This window comes from Martes martes, assembly GCF_963455335.1.
Source record: "Martes martes genome assembly, chromosome: 5".
Taxonomy (NCBI): domain Eukaryota; kingdom Metazoa; phylum Chordata; class Mammalia; order Carnivora; family Mustelidae; genus Martes; species Martes martes.
The window spans coordinates 81,927,312-81,948,657 of NC_137892.1; the positions used below are offsets into that span (position 1 = coordinate 81,927,312).

At 35.5% G+C, this 21,346-nt stretch overlaps 1 protein-coding gene across 1 annotated transcript in view; it reads right to left on the bottom strand.

The window, feature by feature from the left end:
- Nucleotides 1-17,397, bottom strand: part of SPINK5 (serine peptidase inhibitor Kazal type 5) — an 81,914-nt gene extending 64,517 nt beyond the window's left edge. The window contains exons 1-4 of the mRNA XM_080804340.1: nt 17,273-17,397; nt 15,723-15,748; nt 12,566-12,693; nt 10,792-10,864 (exon numbers count right to left, since the gene is read on the bottom strand). Of these exons, the coding sequence (XP_080660466.1) occupies nt 10,792-10,864; nt 12,566-12,693; nt 15,723-15,748; nt 17,273-17,327 (282 nt within the window). The 5' untranslated portion in view covers nt 17,328-17,397. The remainder of the gene's footprint in view (nt 1-10,791; nt 10,865-12,565; nt 12,694-15,722; nt 15,749-17,272) is intronic.
- Between the last annotated feature and the right edge of the window lie 3,949 nt (nt 17,398-21,346).

The following is a 21,346-nucleotide window of genomic DNA, read 5'->3' on the forward strand; positions in this document are numbered from 1 at the left end:
TGTTCCAGTTTGTCCACAATCCTAACAACATTCTGTATTTTCCGTTTTAAGGATTTACAGCCGTTCTTGTGGGTGTATAATAGCACCTCACTGAGGTTTTAATATGCATGTCCCTACATAATAATAATGTAAAACATCTTTTTAAGTGCTCACTAGCCATTACATTTTTAGTGTAATGGCTATTTCTAATTGAGTTGTCTTCTTATAATTGAGTTGTAAAGAGTTCCTTACATATTGTAGATAGAAGTCTTTTACCCCGTATATGAGTATTTCTCTCAGTCCATACTTGTTTTTCTATTGTCTCAGTGATATCATTTGAAGCCCAAATGTTTGTACAGGCATACTTTGGAGACACTGCAGGTTTGGTTCCAGACCACCGCAAAAGCCAAATATCGCAATAAGGCAAGTCAAACACATTATTTTTTGCTTTCCAGTATATGCAGAAGTTATATTTATACTATTCTGTAGTCTTTTAAGGGTGCAATAGTGTTATGTCTAAAAAACACAATGTCCACACCTTAATTAAAAGATACTTTTTTTGCTGAAAAATTATCATCATCATCTGAGCTTTCAATGAGTCTTCCCCTTTTTGCTAGTTGAGGGTCTTGGCTCACAGATCAGGGTGGTGGTGGCTGAAGGCTGGTGTGGCTGTTGCAATGTCTTAAAATAAGGCAACAATGAAGTCTGCCACATCGATGAACTCTCCCTTTCGTGAATGATTTCTCTGTGGCAAGTGATGCCGTTTTGACTGCATTTTACCCACGGCAGAACTTCTTTCAAAACTAGGAGTCAATCTTCTCAAACCCTGCTTTATCAACTAAGTTTACAGAATATTCTAAATCTTTTATTGTCATTTCAACAATCTTCACAGCATCTTCACCAGGAGTAGATTCCAGCTCAAGAAACCATATAAGTGACTCCTCGGCGCACCTGGATGGCTCAGTTGGTTAAGCACCTGATTCTTCGTTCTGGTTCAGGTCATGCTCTCAGGCTCATGGGATGGAGCTTCATGTAGGCCTGTGTACTCAGTGAGGAGTTTGCTTGAGATTCTCTCTTTACCAACGCATCTCCCCAGTACCTCCCCTCAAATAAATGAATAAAAATCTTAAAAAAAAAAAAAAAAAGAAGTGACTGCTCATAGGTTCAAGTTTCACCACGAGATTGCGGTAATTCAGCCACACTCAGCCTGCACTTCTGGAGAATACTTGCTATTCCTGCCACATCTGCAGTTGCTCCCTCCGCTAAAGTTCTAAATCCATCAAAGTCATTCGTGAAAGTTGGAATCAACTTCTAAACTCCTGTTAATGTTGAGACTGTATTTTGACCTCTTCCCATGAATCAAAATGTTCATAATAGCATCTAGAACAGTGAATCCTTTCTAGAGGTTTTCAATTTACTTTGCCCAAAACCATCAGAGAAATTATTATCTATGGCAGCTAGAGACTAACAAAGTATATTTCTTTTTTTTTTTTTTTTAAGATTTTATTCATTTATTTGACAGACAGAGGTCACAAGTAGGCAGAGAGGCAGGCATAGAGAGAGAGGGGGGAGGAAGCAGGCTCCCTGCTGAGCAGAGAGCCCGATGCGGGGTTCGATCCCAGGACCCTGAGATCATGATCTGAGCCGAAGGCAGAGGCTTAACCCACTGAGCCACCCAGGTGCCCCCAAAGTATATTTCTTAAACAATAAGACTTAAAAGTCAAAATTACTCCTTGATCTATGGGCTGCAGAATGGATGTTGCATTAGCGGCCATGAAAACAACATTAATTTCATTGTTCTTCTCCACTGAAGATCACTGGTCACAGATAACCATAAAAATTTATAATAATGAAGCTTTGAAATATTAGGAGAATTACCAAGATGTGACACAGAGACATGAAATGAGCAACTGCTATTGGGAAGATGGTATCAATAGACTTGTTTGATGCAAGATTGCCACAAACCTTCAATTTGTAAAAACATCTGAGACGCACAAGTGCAATAAAATGAAGTATGCCTGAATTTTGATGAAGTCCAACTTATTAATTTTGTATTTATGGAACATGGTTCTGGTTTCATATTTAAAAACTCTGTCTAACCCAAATTCATGAATTTCTTCTGTTACGTTTTAGCCCAGAAATGTTATAGTTACGACTCTTAAATTTGAGACTCTAATCCATTTTGAGTTAATTTTTGTGGATGATGTAAGGTAAGAATCTAAATTTATTTTTATGCATATTAAATTTTCCAAGCATTTGTTTTATCTTGACAAGTCAGTCAAATATTTGACCATAAGTGGAAAGAATACCAATTCCATTCCACTGCACTGATCTTTATGCCTGTCCTTAAACAAATAACACACTGTTTTGTTCACTGTCATTTTATAATACATTTTGAAGTCAGTTACTATTGGGCGTCCCAACATTTCTATATAAATATTAAAATTAATTTCTTGATTTCTACCAAAAAAAGTCAGCTAGGACTTTGTAGGGGATATGTAGAATTTATGGATTAATTTTGGGAGAATTGCCATCTTGATAATAATTTTTGGATTGTTCATTGCTAGTATACAGAAATAAATGCAGTTTGCATTACTGATTTGTATACTGAAATCTTGCTAAACTCATTTATTAGTTTCTTGCTAAACTCATTTTCTAGCTTCTTTTTATGGATGCTTAGGATTTTCTATATACAGTATCATGTACCTACAATGAAAAAAAATTACTTTCCTTCCAAGCAGAATATCTTAATTAATTAAGAAATTTTGCCTTGGGGCACCTGGGTGGCTCAGTCGTTAAGCGGTTAAGCATCTGCCTTCAACTCAGGTCATAATCCCCCGGTCCTGGGATAAGCCCCTCATTGGGCTCCCTGCTCTGCTGGAAGCCTGCTTCTCCCTCTCCCACTCCCCCTGCTTGTGTTCCCTCTCTCGCTGTCTCTCTGTGAAATAAATAAATAAAATCTGTTAAAAAAAAAAAAAGAAAAGAAATTTTGCCTTATTATATTGGCTATATCCACCAGCTCAATGTTGGATAGAAGTGGTGTGTTGAATAAAAGTGGTAAGAGCAGGGCACCTGGGTGGCTCAGTGGGTTAAGCCACTGCCTTTGGCTCAGGTCATGGTCTCAGGGTCCTGGGATCGAACTCTGCATCAGGCTCTCTGCTCAGCGGGGAGCCTGCTTCCCTTCCTCTCTCTCTGCCTGCCTCTCTGCCTACTTGTGATCTCTCTTGTCAAATAAATAAAAATAAAAATCTTTTAAAAAAAAAAGTGGTAAGAGCAATCATCTTCACTTTCTTCTAGTCTTAAGGTAAAAGTATTCACTCCCTAACCATTAAGTATGATGTTAGTTATAGCTTTATCATAGATGTCCTTTATCAGCTGAGGAAGTTTTTATCTATTGGTAGTTTTGTGCATGTGAGTTTGTGTGTTTGCATGTTTGAAAGAGAGACAGAAGAGTGTTTTTTATCTTGAATGACTGTTAGATTTTGTTAAATGCCTTTTCTGCCTCTATTGAAAGAATGGGGTACTTTTGTCCTTTGTCCATATGGTGTACTAGATTTTCTGTTGTTAAACCAATCTTTCTTTCCTAGAATAATTCCCTTTGGTTATGGTTTTATCTTTTGTTGTTGTTGTTGTGGATTCTGTTTGCTAATATTAAATATTTTTCTATGTACGTTTATGAGAAATATTTGTCAGTATTCTTCTATAGTTGTGATATCTTCCTTTGGATTTTGTATCAAAATAATACTGGCTAATAAGTGTTACTTCTTTTATTTCCTGAATGAGTCTATAAAAGATTAATATTATTTCTTCTTTCAGTATTTGGTGGGGGTCACTAACAAAATCTGAACTTTTCTTTCACTTAATCATGGATTCAACTTGTTTGCTTGCTATACATCTATTTTGATTTTTTATTTCTTCTTGGGTCAGTTTTTAGTAATTCATGTATTTCTAGGAATTTGTCTATTTCATGTCAGTTGTCTACTTTTGGGGCACACATTTGTTCATAATATTCTACTATAATCCTTGTAATTTCTCTAGGGTATATAATGATATTTCATATTTCATTCCTGATTTTGGTAATTTTTGTTTTCTCTCACTTTTTTTTCTTTTTTGTTAGGGCAATTTGTCTAAACGTTTACCAGCTTTGTTAATCTTCTCAAAGAACCAACATCTGGTGTATTAAATTCCTATTATTTTAATGTTTTGTATTTTACTGATTTCTGCTCTATTCTTTAATATGTCCCCTTCTGCTTGATTGAGGTTTAGTTTGCTCTTCTTTTTCTAAGTTTCTTAATGTAGAAGTTAAGATTATTAATTTGTGACCTTTCTTCTTCTCCGATTTAGGTATTTAAAGCTCTATACAATGCTTTAGCTAAGCTCATAAGTCTTGAATTGAGTTTTTATATTTCTTCAGTTCAAATTATATTCTAATTTTTCTCAAGATCATTTCTTTTATCCATTAGTTATTTAGAAGTATGCTGCTTCTTACTGTCCAAATATTTGGGGATTTCCCCAATTTCTTCCTCTTGTTGGTTTTCTATTCAATTCTGTTTTTCAGAAAACATACTTTGTATGATTTTAATTATTTTAAATTTAATGAGATACATTTTATATCCTAGCATTTAATCTATTTTATAGACTGTTTCATTGTTCTCTGAAAAGAATGTACCTTCTGCAATCATTGGGGAAACACTCTGTATATTTTAGTTGGTTCCTAGTATTGTTCAGGTATTCTATATCATTGATATTTTGTCTAGTTCTATCAATTTTTAACAGAGTATTAAAATTTCTAATTATTATTGCTGAACCATTTTTTCATTTAATTAAAGAATATCTGGTTTTATACATTTTGAGCTTCTGTTAGTAGGAGCATATATATTTATAATTGTTATATCTCCTGGTGTGTTAATACTTTTGTATTACAAAATGTCCCTATTTGTCTCCAATAATATTATTTGTCTTAATGTCTATTTTATCAGATGGTAATGTAGCAAATCTTGCTCTCTCATGTTATATTTGGCCTGGTATCACTCATCATTTCACACTTCTTCTGTCTTTGGATTTAAGGAATACCTAATGGAGATAGTTTATAGCTGTTTTTTTTAATCAGACAAAAATCTCCACTTTTTGACTGGGATATTTAAATTATTTACATTTAGTATAATTATTGATGTATTTTTATTTGCTATGTTTCTATTTGTTTTCAATATGCTTTTGTGCTTTTTTACTTCTTTAATCCTCCACTACTGCCTTCTTTTTGGTTAAATATTTCTAGTGTGTCTTTTTAACTATTGTGTTCATTTTATTTATTTATTATATTTGTCATTTTCTTGCTGGTTATTCTAGTAATTGCAATATGCCTCCTAGTTTATCACAATCTATTAAAGATTAATATTTAATTCTGGTAAAATATAGAAACTTTGCCCCAGTACAGCTCTTTTATTCCCCTTTGTACTATAGTTATCTTAAATATTTTATCCATACACCCAATAAAACAGCACTGTAATTATTGCTTTATATATTATATCTTTAAAAGGAACTAGGTGAGATGCACCTGGCTGTCCCTGTCAGTAGAGCATGGGACTCTTGATCTTGGTGAATTCAAGCCCCACATTGGGTGGGGAGATTACTTGAAAAATAAAATCTTTAAAAAATGAAAAATAAAAAAAAGAAACTAGATGAAAATAAGGGAAATATATTTATAAAGTAGTTCATATTAACATATATATTTATTATTTCTGGTGCTTTTCATTTCTTTCTGTAAGTCCAAGTTACCATCCAGGAGTCATTTCCTTTCAGCTAATGCACTACTCTTAATATCACTTGTAAGACAGGTCTGAAGGCAACAAATTTTCTCAGATTTCACTGATTTGGAAATATCTTTATTTGACTTAATTTTTATAGATTAATTCTGGTGGATATAGAATATTGATAAACTTTTTTTTTTTTTTAGAACTTTGAGCATGCCATTCCATTGTCTTTGGGCCTTCATTATTTTAGATGAGAATCTAGTCATCAATTGTAACCATTATAAAGAATGTATCATTTTTCTTTTGCCACTTCAAACATTTTCTCTTGATTTCAACATTTTGATCATGATGGCCTAAGTTCCAATCATTCTATATTTATCCTATTTGGGGCTTGTTGAAATTCTTGAATGCAATGAGTAATTTTTAAAAAATATAGTGTGATACATTTTAGGCCATTATTTCTTGAAATAATTGTTCTATTTTATCTCTTTTTTATTTTTTGTATTTCTTTTTTTTTATTTTTTTTTTAAGATTTTTATTTATTTGACAGAGAGAGACACAGCAAGAGAGGGAACACAAGCAGGGGGAGCAGCAGAGGGAGAGGAAGAAGCAGGCTTCCCGCCGAGCAGGGAGCCTGATATGGGGCTCGATCCCAGGACCCTGGGATCATGACCCGAGCTGAAGGCAGACACTTAACGACTGAGCCACCCAGGCGCCCCTATTTTTTGTATTTCTATTGCACATGTTTGGCATGCCTGCTACCTCAGAGACTCTGTGGCTCCACTTTTTTTTTTTTTCAAAGATTTTATTTATTTATTTGACAGAGATCACAAGCAGGCAGAGAAGCAGGCAGAGAGAGAGAGGGAAGCAGGCTCCCCGCTGAACAGAAAGCCCGATGCAGGGCTCGATCCCAGGACCCTGAGATCATGACCTGAGCCGAAGGCAGAGGCTTTAACCCACTGAGCCACCCAGGTGCCCCTGTGGCTCCATTTTTCATCAGTATTTTTCTCTATTTCTATTGTTGACTTTTATTGATCTTTCTACAAGTTTAGTAATTCTTTCTTATGCAACCTCAAAGCTGCTTTTGAACCTCTCTACTGAATTTTTTATTTGATTTATGCTTGTCAACTCCAGAATTTCTATTTGAGATATATACCATTGTCTATCTCCATCTCTATCTCCTGAAAATTTCTATTTGTTTATTCATTGTCATTATACTTTCCTTTAATAATCCACCTATGGTTTTCTTTAATATTTGAACATTTTTAAAATAGCTGCTTCAAGTCTTTGTGAAATCTAACATCCAGGGACACTCAGATACTTTCCATTGGCTTTTCTTTCCCTGAGTATGGGTCATACGTTCCAGTTACTTTGCGTATTTCACAATTTTTGTTGAAGGTTGGACATTTTGAATAATGATTTCACTAAAGATTCTTTCTGCTGTCTTATTGCTTATTTGCATCTTTGGCTGGGCTAACTCTGATTTCTTGCTGTCCTATAGTGTACAGCTGTTGATGTGTCTCTCATGAAAATGTTTATGGTTTTTATTTTTTTAAGACTGTCTCTCTAGGTTTTTCTTTATCTATCTCTATAACTTGGTCGTTGGCCAATTATCAGACACAGTTTGGGCTCAAACACCTCAGGCTAATAAGGCTTCCATTGTTTGCAGATAGGCCTGTATGTGCCGGGGAGGGCATTCAAATTTCAGGATATAGTTACATCTACCCCAGCATTTGGTTTCCCCTGGGATTTTTTTCACATGTGTTTTCTTTTCCTTTTCTTTCTTTCTTTCTTTCCTGGTGCAAAAAAAGTGGTTTTATTAAAGTACAGGAACAGGACCTATAAGCAGAAAGAGCTGCTTCATGTGTGTTTTCTAAGTGCTTGTGCACAGTCTTATGTGGTTAAAACTTTGTGGATTGCTCACTCCCTCTTTGCTCTCTACTGCCCATGTATGAAGACTCAGCCAGAAACAGGCTTTCCTCAATCATGCTACAACTTCGGGCTCCTTACTCTCAGTGAAAATCATGACAGCCACTGAAAACATCTCTGGAAATTATTGTTGCCCACTACTCTAAATTACTTTAATAAAGACAGTGCAGTTGCTGACCAAGCAAAAGGAGTGAGATGGCAGTATCCCTAAACAGGAACATCACAGACCACCCCCTGCATTGTTCCTATTAAGAATCTAGCAGTTTTTCAAGCATAAATGCTTGTCAGAGTACTGGCTATTGGTCAATTTCCAGAATGCTATGATTGTTTTGGTCAATTTTGTCTCAATTTATAGTTGTTTTTTTGGAAAAAGGATTTGCTAACCTCCTTAAATGAAATGAGTAAACTTAAATGAAATGAGATCTCCAGTAAAATGAAAAATGAAGTGTTTTCATTTTACTTACGAAAATAGTTTCAAATTTTCTAAGTGAAATACTATCCAAATTCAACAGTGTATTAAAAATGTGTATGGTTAAGTATGATTTACCTTAAGAAAACATTAATAGTTTAACATAAGCAAATTTATCAAGACATTTATTATATTAATAGACTGAAAGAGAAAAATCATAAAATTATTTCAACAGTTGTAGAAAAGACATTTGGTAAAGATCAAAACAGATTCAGGAGATTAAGAACAGAAAGGAATTTTCTAAACTTGCTAAAGTTTATTTATAAAACACCTACAGTAAATGGAGAAACTCTAGATATATTCCTTTTAATATATGATGAGAGGGCAAGCTGATGTTCATTATCATCACTACCGTTTACAGAATTCTAGATCCTGGACAATGATTTAAGAAAAGAAAAAGAAATAAAGGAGTGATAAAATGGAAAAGGAAGTTATAAAACACCTATTATCTCCTATTATGCAGATAATGTGATCAACTACCAAGAAAAAAATGACAGATTCAAAAAACTATCAGAATTTAACACAAGATATCATAAAGCTGTTCTATAGAAGATTAACCTGTAGAAATCAACAGAACAATAACCAGACAGAAATACCATAAACAACAAAATACCAAACAAAATATCAGTAAAATGACAAATTTTCTAGGTATTAGCAAAAATTATAAAAATCTGTTGAGAATACTTAATAGATTTCATAAAGCAGACAAATGATTATGAATTAATGATAAGGTATTCTGTGCTCTTGAGTTGGGTAGGCTCATATTACAAAAAGTCAATTTAACTCAAATTAATTTATAAAATTCTTTGTATCCCTGATCACTTTATTCCCACACTCAAGTTGGATTTTACATAAGCTCAATAAACTTTTTATTTCTAGTATATGGAAAAATATGTGTCTATGCCTACGTAAGTGAACTTGGAAAAAGATGAATTAAGAAAAGGGACCTGCCTTATTAGTTACTGAAGCAATGAGCTCATCTGAACAGAATAGGGAACTCAGAAACACACATATACACACATATGAACTTGATATCCTACATAGTTGGTGATCTATACCAATGAGAAACATTGATGAGTGAATCAATCAGTTTAAAAAGTAAAAGTCTCTAGATGGACCAAATACATTAAAGATTATGAGGAATTGGACTACGGATGATAGAAATGAAATGGTGAAAAGAGGTCATATTTGAGATAGACTTTGGAGACAATACCAATGAGAGTTGTAGATGGATTGGATATTAGTGCCAGAAAGTGAAAAAATGACATACTAGTGAAGAAGAAATTGATGTTGCAAGTGAGAAAAGCTGTCTGTAGGAGGAAAATTCTTTTTTTTTTTCAAGATTTTATTTATTTATTTGACAGAGAGAAATCACAAGTAGGCAGAGAGGCAGACAGAGAAAGAGGAGGAAGCAGGCTCCCTACTGAGCAGAGAGCCTGATGTGGGGATCAATCTCAGGACCCTGGGATTATGACCTGAGCTGAAGGCAGAGGCTTTAACCCACTGAGCCACCCAGGCGCCCCATGTAGGAGGAAAATTCTTGAATAGGAAGAGCACCTTATTCTGAAAGTGAACATCAGGTTGATTTTTCATGTGAAGAATCTAAGCAGAGAAAGTAGGTAGATTTTTCTCTCTTATGGGGGAAAGTAACAACAAAAACCAGTGTAATTACATGAACCCATTCAAAAACAAACAAGTAAAAATCTAAACAGAAATTACCTGAAGGACCTGCAGCCAAATATGGACTACCTTAATTTATAAGTTAAGTATGTTCCTAGATAGCAAGGCAAGTAATCATAAGGACTTTAGAGGTTAAAAATTTTAACTGAGGCATAAAATGATAATAGAAAATGATCATGTCTTAGAATTCCAAAATTTTATTTCTTAAAAATCTTATTTGATTAAGATTCAGTAAATGTATGATTAGAAATATTTCAAAATAGTTTTGTTAGAATTGGTATGTGTGTGTATTTCATTTTTTTTGTTTGTCATTTGCTGTGTTTTCTATCTTAAACATCATTGATTAGTTTCTCATGAAGGAAAAAGATGGGAGAAGAGGGTGGAGAAGGAGAATAGATCATACTGAATGAGCCTCTCTCTAAATGTGACAACTAAAGGCAGAATTGGAACTTTCCAGGAAACTTTTCTGATCTCCAGAGATGTTTTTAGAGCACAGAATCTGCTCGCTTTTGCTCAGATAAAGGATTTGCAGTGATTGACCAGTTGAGTGGTGACTGTGTTATTGTTTTAAAAGTGAGACCAGTTGAGTTCAAGCAAAGATGTGGTTAAGTAGATTTACTGTGAAGGCTAAGATTCTCAGACATTCCTAAGTAACACTGACGGGGAAAATTTTAGCTTGGTTAGACCAGCGATGTTACAGTAATTTCTGTGTGTCTCCCTTGACTGATTGTTTTAATTATGTGTCAGGGACAGAGAGGAGGAACAGCAAGAAGATACTGGAGAAGAAAATACCCAAGAGACCTGGAGTGATACGAATACTTGTCAGAATTCCTAGTGATAACCCCCAGCTTCATCAACAGCTTACTAAGGAGTTGGCCTCACAACAGGTATGACCTAGTAATTAGGAAATAAACAAATAGCTCTAAATACAGTCAAACACAATCTTGAAAGCAATAATGACAAGTTGACTTCAAATAATCTCACCTTTTCTGGGGCAGTGGTCCTAGAGGCTCTTGTTAAATAGCTGGCCCTTTTCTGGGATTTTGCTTCTTTTTCCCTGGAAGAGAGCAGGGAGTAGCATAGCTTAGAATGCTTTCCCAACTTGGGGGATAATGGCATACATGCCAAACTTAATTTTGATTCTTTTCCTCAGTTCAATCTAGTATATCAGATGTGGAGGTAGGTATGTGCAGAAATCAGCTAAGGGACCATAAATCTCTCCTCAGTGTTGAAAAATATCTCAGACATGATTCTACTTCAGTGCTGAAAAATGTCTCAGACATGGCTCTACAGGAGGCAAGAATCTCTACCTTTAACGGCACCACTAACCGACTATACTCCCCGACCCCTTTCATGCTTCCAACACCCAGGTGGTCACCAACTCTAAAAGCCATCTCTGCCATCATTGGAATAGTCTCTTTGAAATACCATATTCACACTGAACCAAAAACTATCTGCTTGTTTTGGTTCTAAACTGTAAGGTCCCACAGAGCAAATTCAGAAATTTAAGAGCTTTTATGCCTTGTATATCTCCCTTTTCAGTTTAAGAAACCAAGTTTATTCCAACATAATTTAAATAGGTGACAGAAACAATAACTGAGTGAGTGACTTCAAGGAGATAAATAACCTGCCTTGTATGTCTCAAGACATTTTATTTTTGTTTCAAGTTATTTTTCAGGAAATGTACTATATTTCATAGTTTCAGTCTCCTAGGAAGACATCCTATAACAAGAAGGAAGCTTTATAGTAAATAATACATCTGCTGGTTTACATTCAGCTTTCAAGAGACCAGGAATAAGAAAAAATTGCTCAGCTTGCCCTGGGTCTCCCCCATTCCCACCCCTTAAATCTTTCCTTTCTTTCTCTATCTTCCACAATTTCTTCACTAGGAGCAGCATATGTGATCACAGCTTCATTATCCCAATATTATTGAATATGTCAAATTAAATCCCCTGAGACATACCCCCTGGCATTTAAAATGCTAATTATTATAACATAATTATCTTAAATGGATAAGCTTAGTATAGGCTTGATATCAGTGCTGAAGTTTTGATGGTGGTCAGACATTAAAGATGACCTCCTTGTTCGAAAACCAATTAGAACACTTTGATTTGAAGATTTTTCAATAGATAACAAGCCTTCTTCCACCTTTAGGTGTCATTAAAGAGAAGGAAATCAAGCTAAGGAGCATTGCATAGATGTCAATAAACCCCCAGGACACTGACCCTTCCTGAGCTGCTGGGAGGTAGAATCTAAAATCAGTTCTTTAGACCATGTTTTTCTAGCATAATCCGAAATGTTTAAAAACACTGGCAACTCACAGGATTAGGGTGTGTCCCGCTTAAGTTTTTCTACTGGCTGGCTGCCATAAGGAGAATTCGGCATCACTGCCAAGGGGCTTTCCTCAGTCCCAAGTGTACAACAGAGTCAGGGCTTAACACACGCAAGAATTCTTTTTTTCCCCAGAGCCAGAAAACTCAAATTGGGACTACTTCCTCAAAAGACTATTAAGTGCCACATAAGGTATTAACCCTGGACGCTCTGGAATCCTTTGGAATACCATTTGTGTGATTGTTAAAATCTTATCAGGTAGGTGGCACTTATCCAACTTCACCTGAAGAGGGGTCAGAGTGATCTGCTAAGCATTTTTATTTAAACTTTGCGAGTTAGAAAAATGTATTTGACAGAACATAAAAATACACTCACTAGTCCAGAGAATAGCAGGTAATTCAAACACTTAAAGAGGAAGTTTACTCACAGTATTATTTTGCACATGGCACATCTACTGATGAAGGCTCTTCCATCAGGGCTTTGAAAAAGTTCTTTATCTTGGGAACAAAATAATTTTCCATTTTTCATCAATGTCCGATACTCATCGCATGTTTCCTAAGGAAAAGATGAAAAAAAGTGTGTTTACTAAAATCTCATCAAAGCAGGACTTTACCCTCTAAGAACTTCCTTCAGCAATACTATTTAAATACCTGCTTTGTATAGAAGCCATTCACTCCATCAACAGGAAGAACACAAATAAAAACAATGACTGTCTGTTAGAGATTGCGAATCTACTTAATAAGCTTTCTTCCAAAACAGTTAGTGAAATGGAAAGACCTGACCTTATATTCCAGGGTAGATATTTACAACCCAATAGTCTTAGCAAATTAACTTCTCAATGGCTAACTTATCCTGTCTGTAAAAATAGAGGATATTATTTCATATGTTTCATATGTATTATGAGGATTAAATATTATAAGTATGTAAAACTTTCAAAGTGCCCAACACATAGTAGATAATAATTATATTATCCTCTTCCCCTCTTCTTCCTCTTTTTTTTATTATTGTGATTATTATTACTGGAATATGACACATATACCTAGTACACAGTAGGTCAATAATAATTACTGTCAAAAGGAACACAGAAAGATTACCGAACAAGTTAATTCAATATGTTTTATGGAAGTGTGTATATATATACTGACTATATACAAGTGACATATGCTATATGTCACTCTTAAAATCAATGGAGCATTTGCAGTATCTCACTAAGTACTGATTTAGTATGTTATACTCCCTATTAGAAAATCCAGTGGGCTTTAGAGCAAGCCTTTAGAATGTGGTTTTTGGTTTTATTTCGATTTTGCCAAAACAAACAAACAAACAAACAAACAAAAAAGTAACAGCATGAAGGGTATTAAGGAGGGCTTGTGATGTAATGAGTCCTGGGTGTTATATACAACTGATGAATCACTGAAGTCTACCTCTGAAAGTAATAATACACTGTATGTTAATTAATTGAATTTAAAAAAGAAAAGGATTCTATCCAGCCCCCTGTATCTTTATAACAATCATTAAATCAGTCAACAAAAACTCATTATGATATCAATTTACTTTGCTAGGTGACACGGATATGCCTAGGTGCATGGATGTAGCAATAAGGCGGAAGCATCCTCACCTAAACTGTGCTTACCATCAAATGGGTAATGATGTACTTCACCTGGCCCCTTAAACACGGGAGGCAGTTGGTAGCACTTGCAGAATGATTAATGGTGAAGAAGAATAAATAAATAATATCAGAGACAGCCCTGGGAAATTGTGCCAATGGCAACCTACTAAAATATCTCTAAAATTATTATCACCACCCAGTGATCTTATCTGAGTAGCACAGCAATAATTTCTGGCAACAGACTGACAACTGGGCCTCTTGAGATCTGTCTAGTCTCTTGACTCTACAGTACCTAATGCCACATTGCAAGTTACTGCTTAGCTTGCCAGATGTAACTGATTCTATATAGTCTAGATAAAAATTTGTCATACAATCAGAGAAGAGCCTGGTGTTTTTTATGATAGAATTATATCCCTTGTGAGGCAGGTCTTCAGAAAGTATTGAAAACAAAGATTCATTAAACACTAGAATGAAGCTTTTAATAGTTTTTAGTGGTCCATTGAAAAAGAACATTACCAATCAGGATAATTCCTGAACTGGATGGACTTCTCCAGTGTCACAATGAGATGAATGGCTAATTCCTAGAAAGACCTGCCTTTTTTTTTTTTTTTTTTTTTTTTTTAACAGATGGACAACCAAGACCCAGAGAGAAGGTCAAGATTAGTTTAATTAGTTAAGGTAGAACTCAATGCTGCTTTCTGAGTTATGAAATAATCCAACGTATTCTCCTGGAAAACAGGAAAAGGCCATACAAATTGAAAGCAGAAGGAGGGTTTTCCCTGGGAAAGAAGGAATGTCCTCTCAATTACCCAACAATGAGAGAGGGTTGAAACAAGAACAGATCTACACCAAAAAGGCATCCCGAGGTGGGGAGATTGCTTTTCAGCAAGTATTTACTTGCACTCCACCTTCCAGCTTTTGGCTTGTTTCCATTTTGTTTTGTTTTGTTATTATTGCTGTTTGTGCTTTCTCCACAGGTTTCAGAAAAACTAAAGCCCTCCAGGGCCAAACTCTTTCTTGTACTGGTTGGGATGTAACCCACTATCTATTTTTTTTCCCAAATAGGTAAAAAAAAATTAACTTCTATAAGAAAATGATACTTTTATTGTTCAAACAAAAGACCTCTAATAGTTGGCTAGGCACCCTCCTGAGTCATGGCCTCAACCATTACAAATTCTTCTCCCTGATCTGCTGTCACCTGCAAAAATCTGCAGGACTTACTACCTTCAGATCCTTGGTCTAATTCTATCTTTTCAGAGAAAACTTACTTGAGTATCCAAAAGTATTGATACCACCTCCATGCCCAGAAATTCCTATCTTCCATTCTGGTTCATTTTCCTCCTAACATTAATTATCATTTAATGTGCTATATATATTTAACTAATTTACTTACTAACTTATCTGTTTCCTTCCACTAATATGTAAACACCACAAGGGGAGAATTCTTGTCTATTTATATTTATTTTCCAATATCCCTGACAACTCACACAGGGTCTGACAAATGATAGATGCTTAGTAAATGTTTACTGAATTTTATATATATTTTATATATATATATATATATATATATATATATATATATATATACTGACTATATACAAGGTACAGACAACCCCTTTATACACAACGACCACAAGGACATTTATTTCTGTTTTCTATGTCTGTCATGACTTTTTCAGCTATTAAGTCAAATAATACTAATTCACTGGTTTGTTTATGGAATTTGAAAGCACTCCTTTAACATGGTAGATTGCGTCCTGCAGACATCCATCATCATTAATACATTGATGTGTTTGTGTGTATGTGTGTGATTCATGTCTTCCTTCATAAAGACCTGTTTCTGTGTTTTTAACAAAAGCTATTAGTACCTATCAGTATAATATGTCTGTATTATTAATGTGAAGGTGTTGGCCATAGGCCGTTTTTCTTTAGAGATTTTGGAATGGTTTCAGTGAACAGAAAAAGCAGGACTAACCTGATTTTCATCCTCACTGGCGGCATCTGGGACAAAAATACAGAAACCAAAGTTAAGGGAATGTAAACTATTCAACAAATAAACGATTCACTCAGTGCAGTGCCTTGCTTATTTTAATGACTGCATGTTATAAAACCACAAATTGCTTTTGAACATGTTAAAATTTACCATGGCAAATAAAATGAGGGCACTGCACCAGGAAATCAGTACATGTACTCACAGAGGTCTAGTCACTCATAAAAGTCTAATTACTTTGGAAAATAGTAGTCAGGTACTTTCTTACCCCCTTCAAAATATCTAATTTCAAAGAGATCCTTTCACAGCAAAGTATGGTAGAACTCTTTTAAAATGATAATACAACAAATGTATCATGTCAATTATAATTTAAAAGTATAATGTAGCAAAAAGTTTATATCATACATGCACATAAAATGAAAGTTTCTGAATTCTCGCAACCCTCTCTCCTTATTATAGCTACAAAACTTAGAGATCTGACAAAAATCAAGAATAATTAAAATCATAGGCTATTATACTCTCTCATTAACAGACTCCCTTTTGTACTTATACACTTATTTTAGGAAAGTGGGCATCATTTATGTATAATGATCTCCTGACTCTCCATCTCTGAGATTTTCTTTTAAAAATACAAATGCTTCAGGGAGCCTGGGTGGCTCAGTTGGTTAGCCATCTGCCTTCGGCTAAGGTCATGATCTCAGGGTTCCAGGATCAAGTCCTGCATCAGGCTCCCTGCTTGGCGGGGGGCTTGCTTCTCCTTCTCCCACTCTCCCTGCTTGTGTTCCTTCTCTCGCTGTCCCTCTCTCTGTCAAATAAATAAAAAATATCTTCTAAAAAAATACAAATGCTTCAGAGTAAGACTGAGTCTAGGAAATTAATGTTCCCTTCAAATTCAAATAACAAATACAAAAAGCTACCTTCTACTTCCCACAAAAGTATCTTACCTTTTAGGGGAAATGCTTTCAATCAACTTAGGATTTGAGAACACAGAAATAAAATGTGCTAGAACGCACTACTACTTTAAAATAAGAATAGATGATTAAATTTGATTTTTAGTAGTTTATAAATATAGCATTATTATTATAAAATATACATCTAAGTTTTAAATATCATATACATAATTCCTATCAGTATGAATTGATATGCTTAGTATCATATATACACACAATATATATAATTCCTAACAGTATGAATTAATATGCTTGGTGAGAGGAAGATGAGGAAGTATTTACTAGCTTTTCAGAACTATTATAGAATTAACAGAAGGATTTCTCAAGGATGAAAATTCAGATTATGTCAAACTATTTGCTGTTTCTAAAGTTAACAAAATAGTTATTGAGCCACATATATAATTCTTCAAAACTCTGTGTCTGGCAAGATATTTCAAGACTATACATACACACATACATATAATCACACAAACATACATACATATATACATATATACATTTGAGGAGCAGGGGGTGGGAGACAAGTCCCTGCCCAGGGCTTTGCCATGTGTGGCAAGAGGCTTAGATTACATGCAAATTGCTCACCTTGTATGAGGCAAAGGGCCAGGGTCAGAAGCAGTGGCACTTTGGCTATCTTCATTTTGAAGATGATGTAAGTTGATTACAAGTCGGCTCCTAGCATTGCTCACCAGCTGGTGCTCTAAGACTGAACCCATGGAGATGCAGCTCACATTTATATGCTCGGTGACACCCACAATTAACAACCAACATTACAAAACCAGTTGTTCTAGGTCATGCTAGACTTACTATACCACATCAATTTAGTTTCCATCCTTTAGAATCCTGTCAAGGTGGCAGATCTGAACAGATAATGTCTATTTCCACAATTCTAATATGTTTTCATGATACCTCCCCCAAAAGGCAATAGACTGAGTCCAAGAACCCTATTAAAGTTTAATGCTCCATACTCCTATGTAAGAACTGAATTCTTCACCAAGACCAGACATACAACTCTGCAGACAAACATGTCTTTAACTGAGCTCCCTTCATAAGTGGTAGGGGAGGAAAGAAGACAGATGGGTTATCCTACTAGTCAGGTAGAGACTTACAGAGTCCCACATCTGGAGAAAGTTGCTGAGATTAAGAAAAGCTAGAATTCCTGTTGTTTCCATCTGCAGGTTTTTTGAAGGGTCTCAATTCAGTGCCATGGACTCATGTACAAGTTAGAGTGAATGACCCAGAGATATAACCCTGCAAGATTTTAACACTGAGTACATGGTGAAGGCAAAATTCAAAAAAGGGACAATGACTTTCACAAGAGCATATAGTTTAGATGGAAGAGGCAGAGGTGGTACTTGAGGAAGACCATGCAAGTTCAACACTTTTTTTTTTTAAAACTCCATACACTGCTTCTATCACATACCGATAAAGGCAGAAACTATGCAAAATCATGGCTTGCACATAATTACTTTCAGAAATTCTCAATCTGAAGGACATTTTCTATTCTAAAGCCTTATCTTTTAGTCTAACCAAACATTGTATTCATAAACATTAGAAGCTCAAATTCTAACTTCCCACAGCCCATTACTCTCCAAATTACTGTTTGAAAAATGTGGCTAAATCAATTTCCCCCCAAATTAAGTTTACTCCAATATTGACTCTTTATTTACTCTCCCAGGAAGAAAAGAAAAAAATTAAATACTTAAAAATATATCATTGTAACATTTTTACAGAGAAAATATCTTCTCCTTAGTTCCTTCTTCCATTTTATAAGTAATGCCTTTTGTCCACCAGCTTATTTTAGTCTAATAGTTCAAGAAAGCACCTGAAAAATTACACAAAAATGACTGAAGACAGAGACAAATAGTTTAATTCTAGTACTCCAAAGGGTCTCCACATTCACAGTGGAAAAGTTTGGGACTCTATGAGATCAAAGCCCTTTTAAAGATTCTTCCAGAAAACTGATCTAAGGCTAGCCAATTTGAGGATGTCAATATTCTGAATACCATCAAAGCCAGAGTATTTCCTTTCCCTTTTTTTTTTTAATGAAATAACTTATTTCCTCTAAAAGTGTAATCATTGGTTTCAAAGTCTGTACTTTGTTTCTTTTCAATGGTTTAGTAAAATGAGTATCTATGGAAAGCAAGCTCAAACTACATTATTGTTACAGATTAGAAAATTGAATCCGTCATAGCTTAATAGAAAGAGAACGGAACAGGGAGTCAGGAAATTTGTTTCTATTCCTGTCTTTGCAACTACACAGTGTAATGGAAATGAACCTGGCTTTGACACAAGGTAGACGTGGGTTCAAATCTTGACTTACCAGTTACTAGCTATGTTGCCTTGGGCAAGTCATTTATTTTCTCTCTGCCTCAGCTTCCTAATATGCAAAACAGGGGTAATAAAATTACACTGTACAATTGTTGTAAGAGTTAGAGGTAATTCATATGTGTGTGTGTGTATGTGTGTGTGTGTGTAAGGCTTAGGACAATTTTTGAGTTTAGTTATAAATTTTATAGTTAGTGACAGCAGGTCCTGAATTTTTATGCCATTACAATGATGTAGTTGTATTATTAGGTAATTTCAAAGATACAAGAAAAGTCAACATCTCTTGGACATTGTCCTTATCAAAAGATTTTAAGCTTACTCAGGATGTAATGACACCCCCAACACGTTATGAAGTGAAATTAAAAAGTCAAGACATAAGTCTTCTTTCTAATTTTTTATGTTCTAAACCGCAATACCTAAAACAAATCAAAGCATTTGCTTTTTCTGAGATCAGACGAAATCGAGTGCGTTCAGGGTGGTATGGCTGTATACAAAGCATTTGCTTTTTAAAACCTGTCAAAGTCACTGCAAGATTTCAGCCAGCATTAATTCCTTAGCTTTTTCTGTAAAAGTATCTTCTAAATATTGACCTACTAGTATTAATTTTTTATTTTTTATCTGATCTGTCAGATCATATGAAATGAGTCCCAACAATACACTCTATCATTGGTGGTAAGAAAGTTTAGTACCTCACAGTAGAATTGGTGACTATGTAACGTGCTCTGATGAACCCCAAATCTAGCCCAAATGGATATAATTCCCAGGAGTGGAAGTGGTATGAGGGTAGAACAAAAGAACCTAGAGATTACTGTAGCTCTGAAGAATCTCTGCTATGAGGAAAGGCTGAGGAGTTGGTTTCCTTCTTACTGGAAAAGTGCTCCTCACTGCCACCCAGGACGTCCTGAAATGATGAATAAGAGGTTTGGAACTGAGAGCCTCTTCTATGAGGAGAGGGAGCCAAAAGAAGATTCAAGGAGCACCCGCAATATTAGAAGGATACTCAGCTGCCCATTGGCATCAAGACTCTTTCTCCATTTCATTTCAGGAATGTTTTAAATCCAGAGGTGATTCATTGCATACTCTGTTAATCACTCCATGTTTCTGAAAACCACAAAATGCAAACGCAAGTGAATGGGATTGAGATTTTAGAAAATTGGGGTTTGGGTCATCAGAGTGCTTTTTGTGTGTGGTTCTGAAAAATGTTTCTTCTTTATTGTTATTTTACAATGTTGCATGACTGTCTCTTCCATGTACATGAGCAAAAACAATTCTACTGATAGAGAACACTGTGGTTGGTCAAAAGGCTGCTGGTAATAAGAATGACACCTAAGGTTAAAGCACATAGCCTGGCAAAAGCCTGTCAGGGAAAGCAGGGTCAGCAATATTCTCATCAGAGAAATCAGAGTTGAATGACAAAGGCATTAAAGATATGGGATATCATGTAAGCCCCTTTGGCCCCTGCCTCCACTCCTGACTCCCCTGACAGCTATTGCACCTTGAGGAGAATGGATCTTGTACATCTTATTATATCCAATGTAATAAACTACCCATTTTCTGTTTTTTCCTTAGCTCTTTGTGAGCCCTTGACATATCGCCACATTCTTTCATCTCCTCCCTGCCCAAGGGCCCTTCCTTTTTTTCTGTTTGAAGATTTTATTTGAATTCTAATTAGTTAACATATAGGGTAATATCAGTGTCAGAAGTAAGATTCAGTGATTCATCATTTACATACAACACCCAGTGCTCATCCCAACAAGTGCCCTCCTTAATGACCATCACCCATTTAGCCCACCCCTGCCAACCTCCCCTCTTGTAACCCTGAGTTTGTTCTCTATAGTTAAGAAGTTAAGAGTCTCTTATGGTTTGCTTCCCCCTTATTCTTTTCCCCTCTCCCCTATGTTCATCTGTTTTGTATCTTAAATCCCATGTATGAGTGCAATTATATGGTAGTTTTCTTTCTCTGAGTGCCTTATTTCACTTAGCATAATACACACTAGCTCCATCCATGTCATTGCAAATGGCAAGAGTTCATTGTTTTTGATGGCTGAGTAATATTCCATTGTGTACACCATCTTTTTTTTTTAAGATTATATTTATTTATTTGACAGAGAGAGAGAGGGAGAGAGAGACAGAGAGAGAGAGAGAGCACGTGCACAAGTAGGGGGAGCAGCAGGCAGAGGGAGAGGGAGAAGCACGTTCCTCACTGAGCATAGAGGGGCTTTGTCCCAGGATCCTGGAATCATGATCTGCGCTAAAGGCAGCGGCTTAGCCGACTGAGCCAACTAGGCACCCCATTCCACATCTTCTTTATCCATTCATCAGGTGATTGAC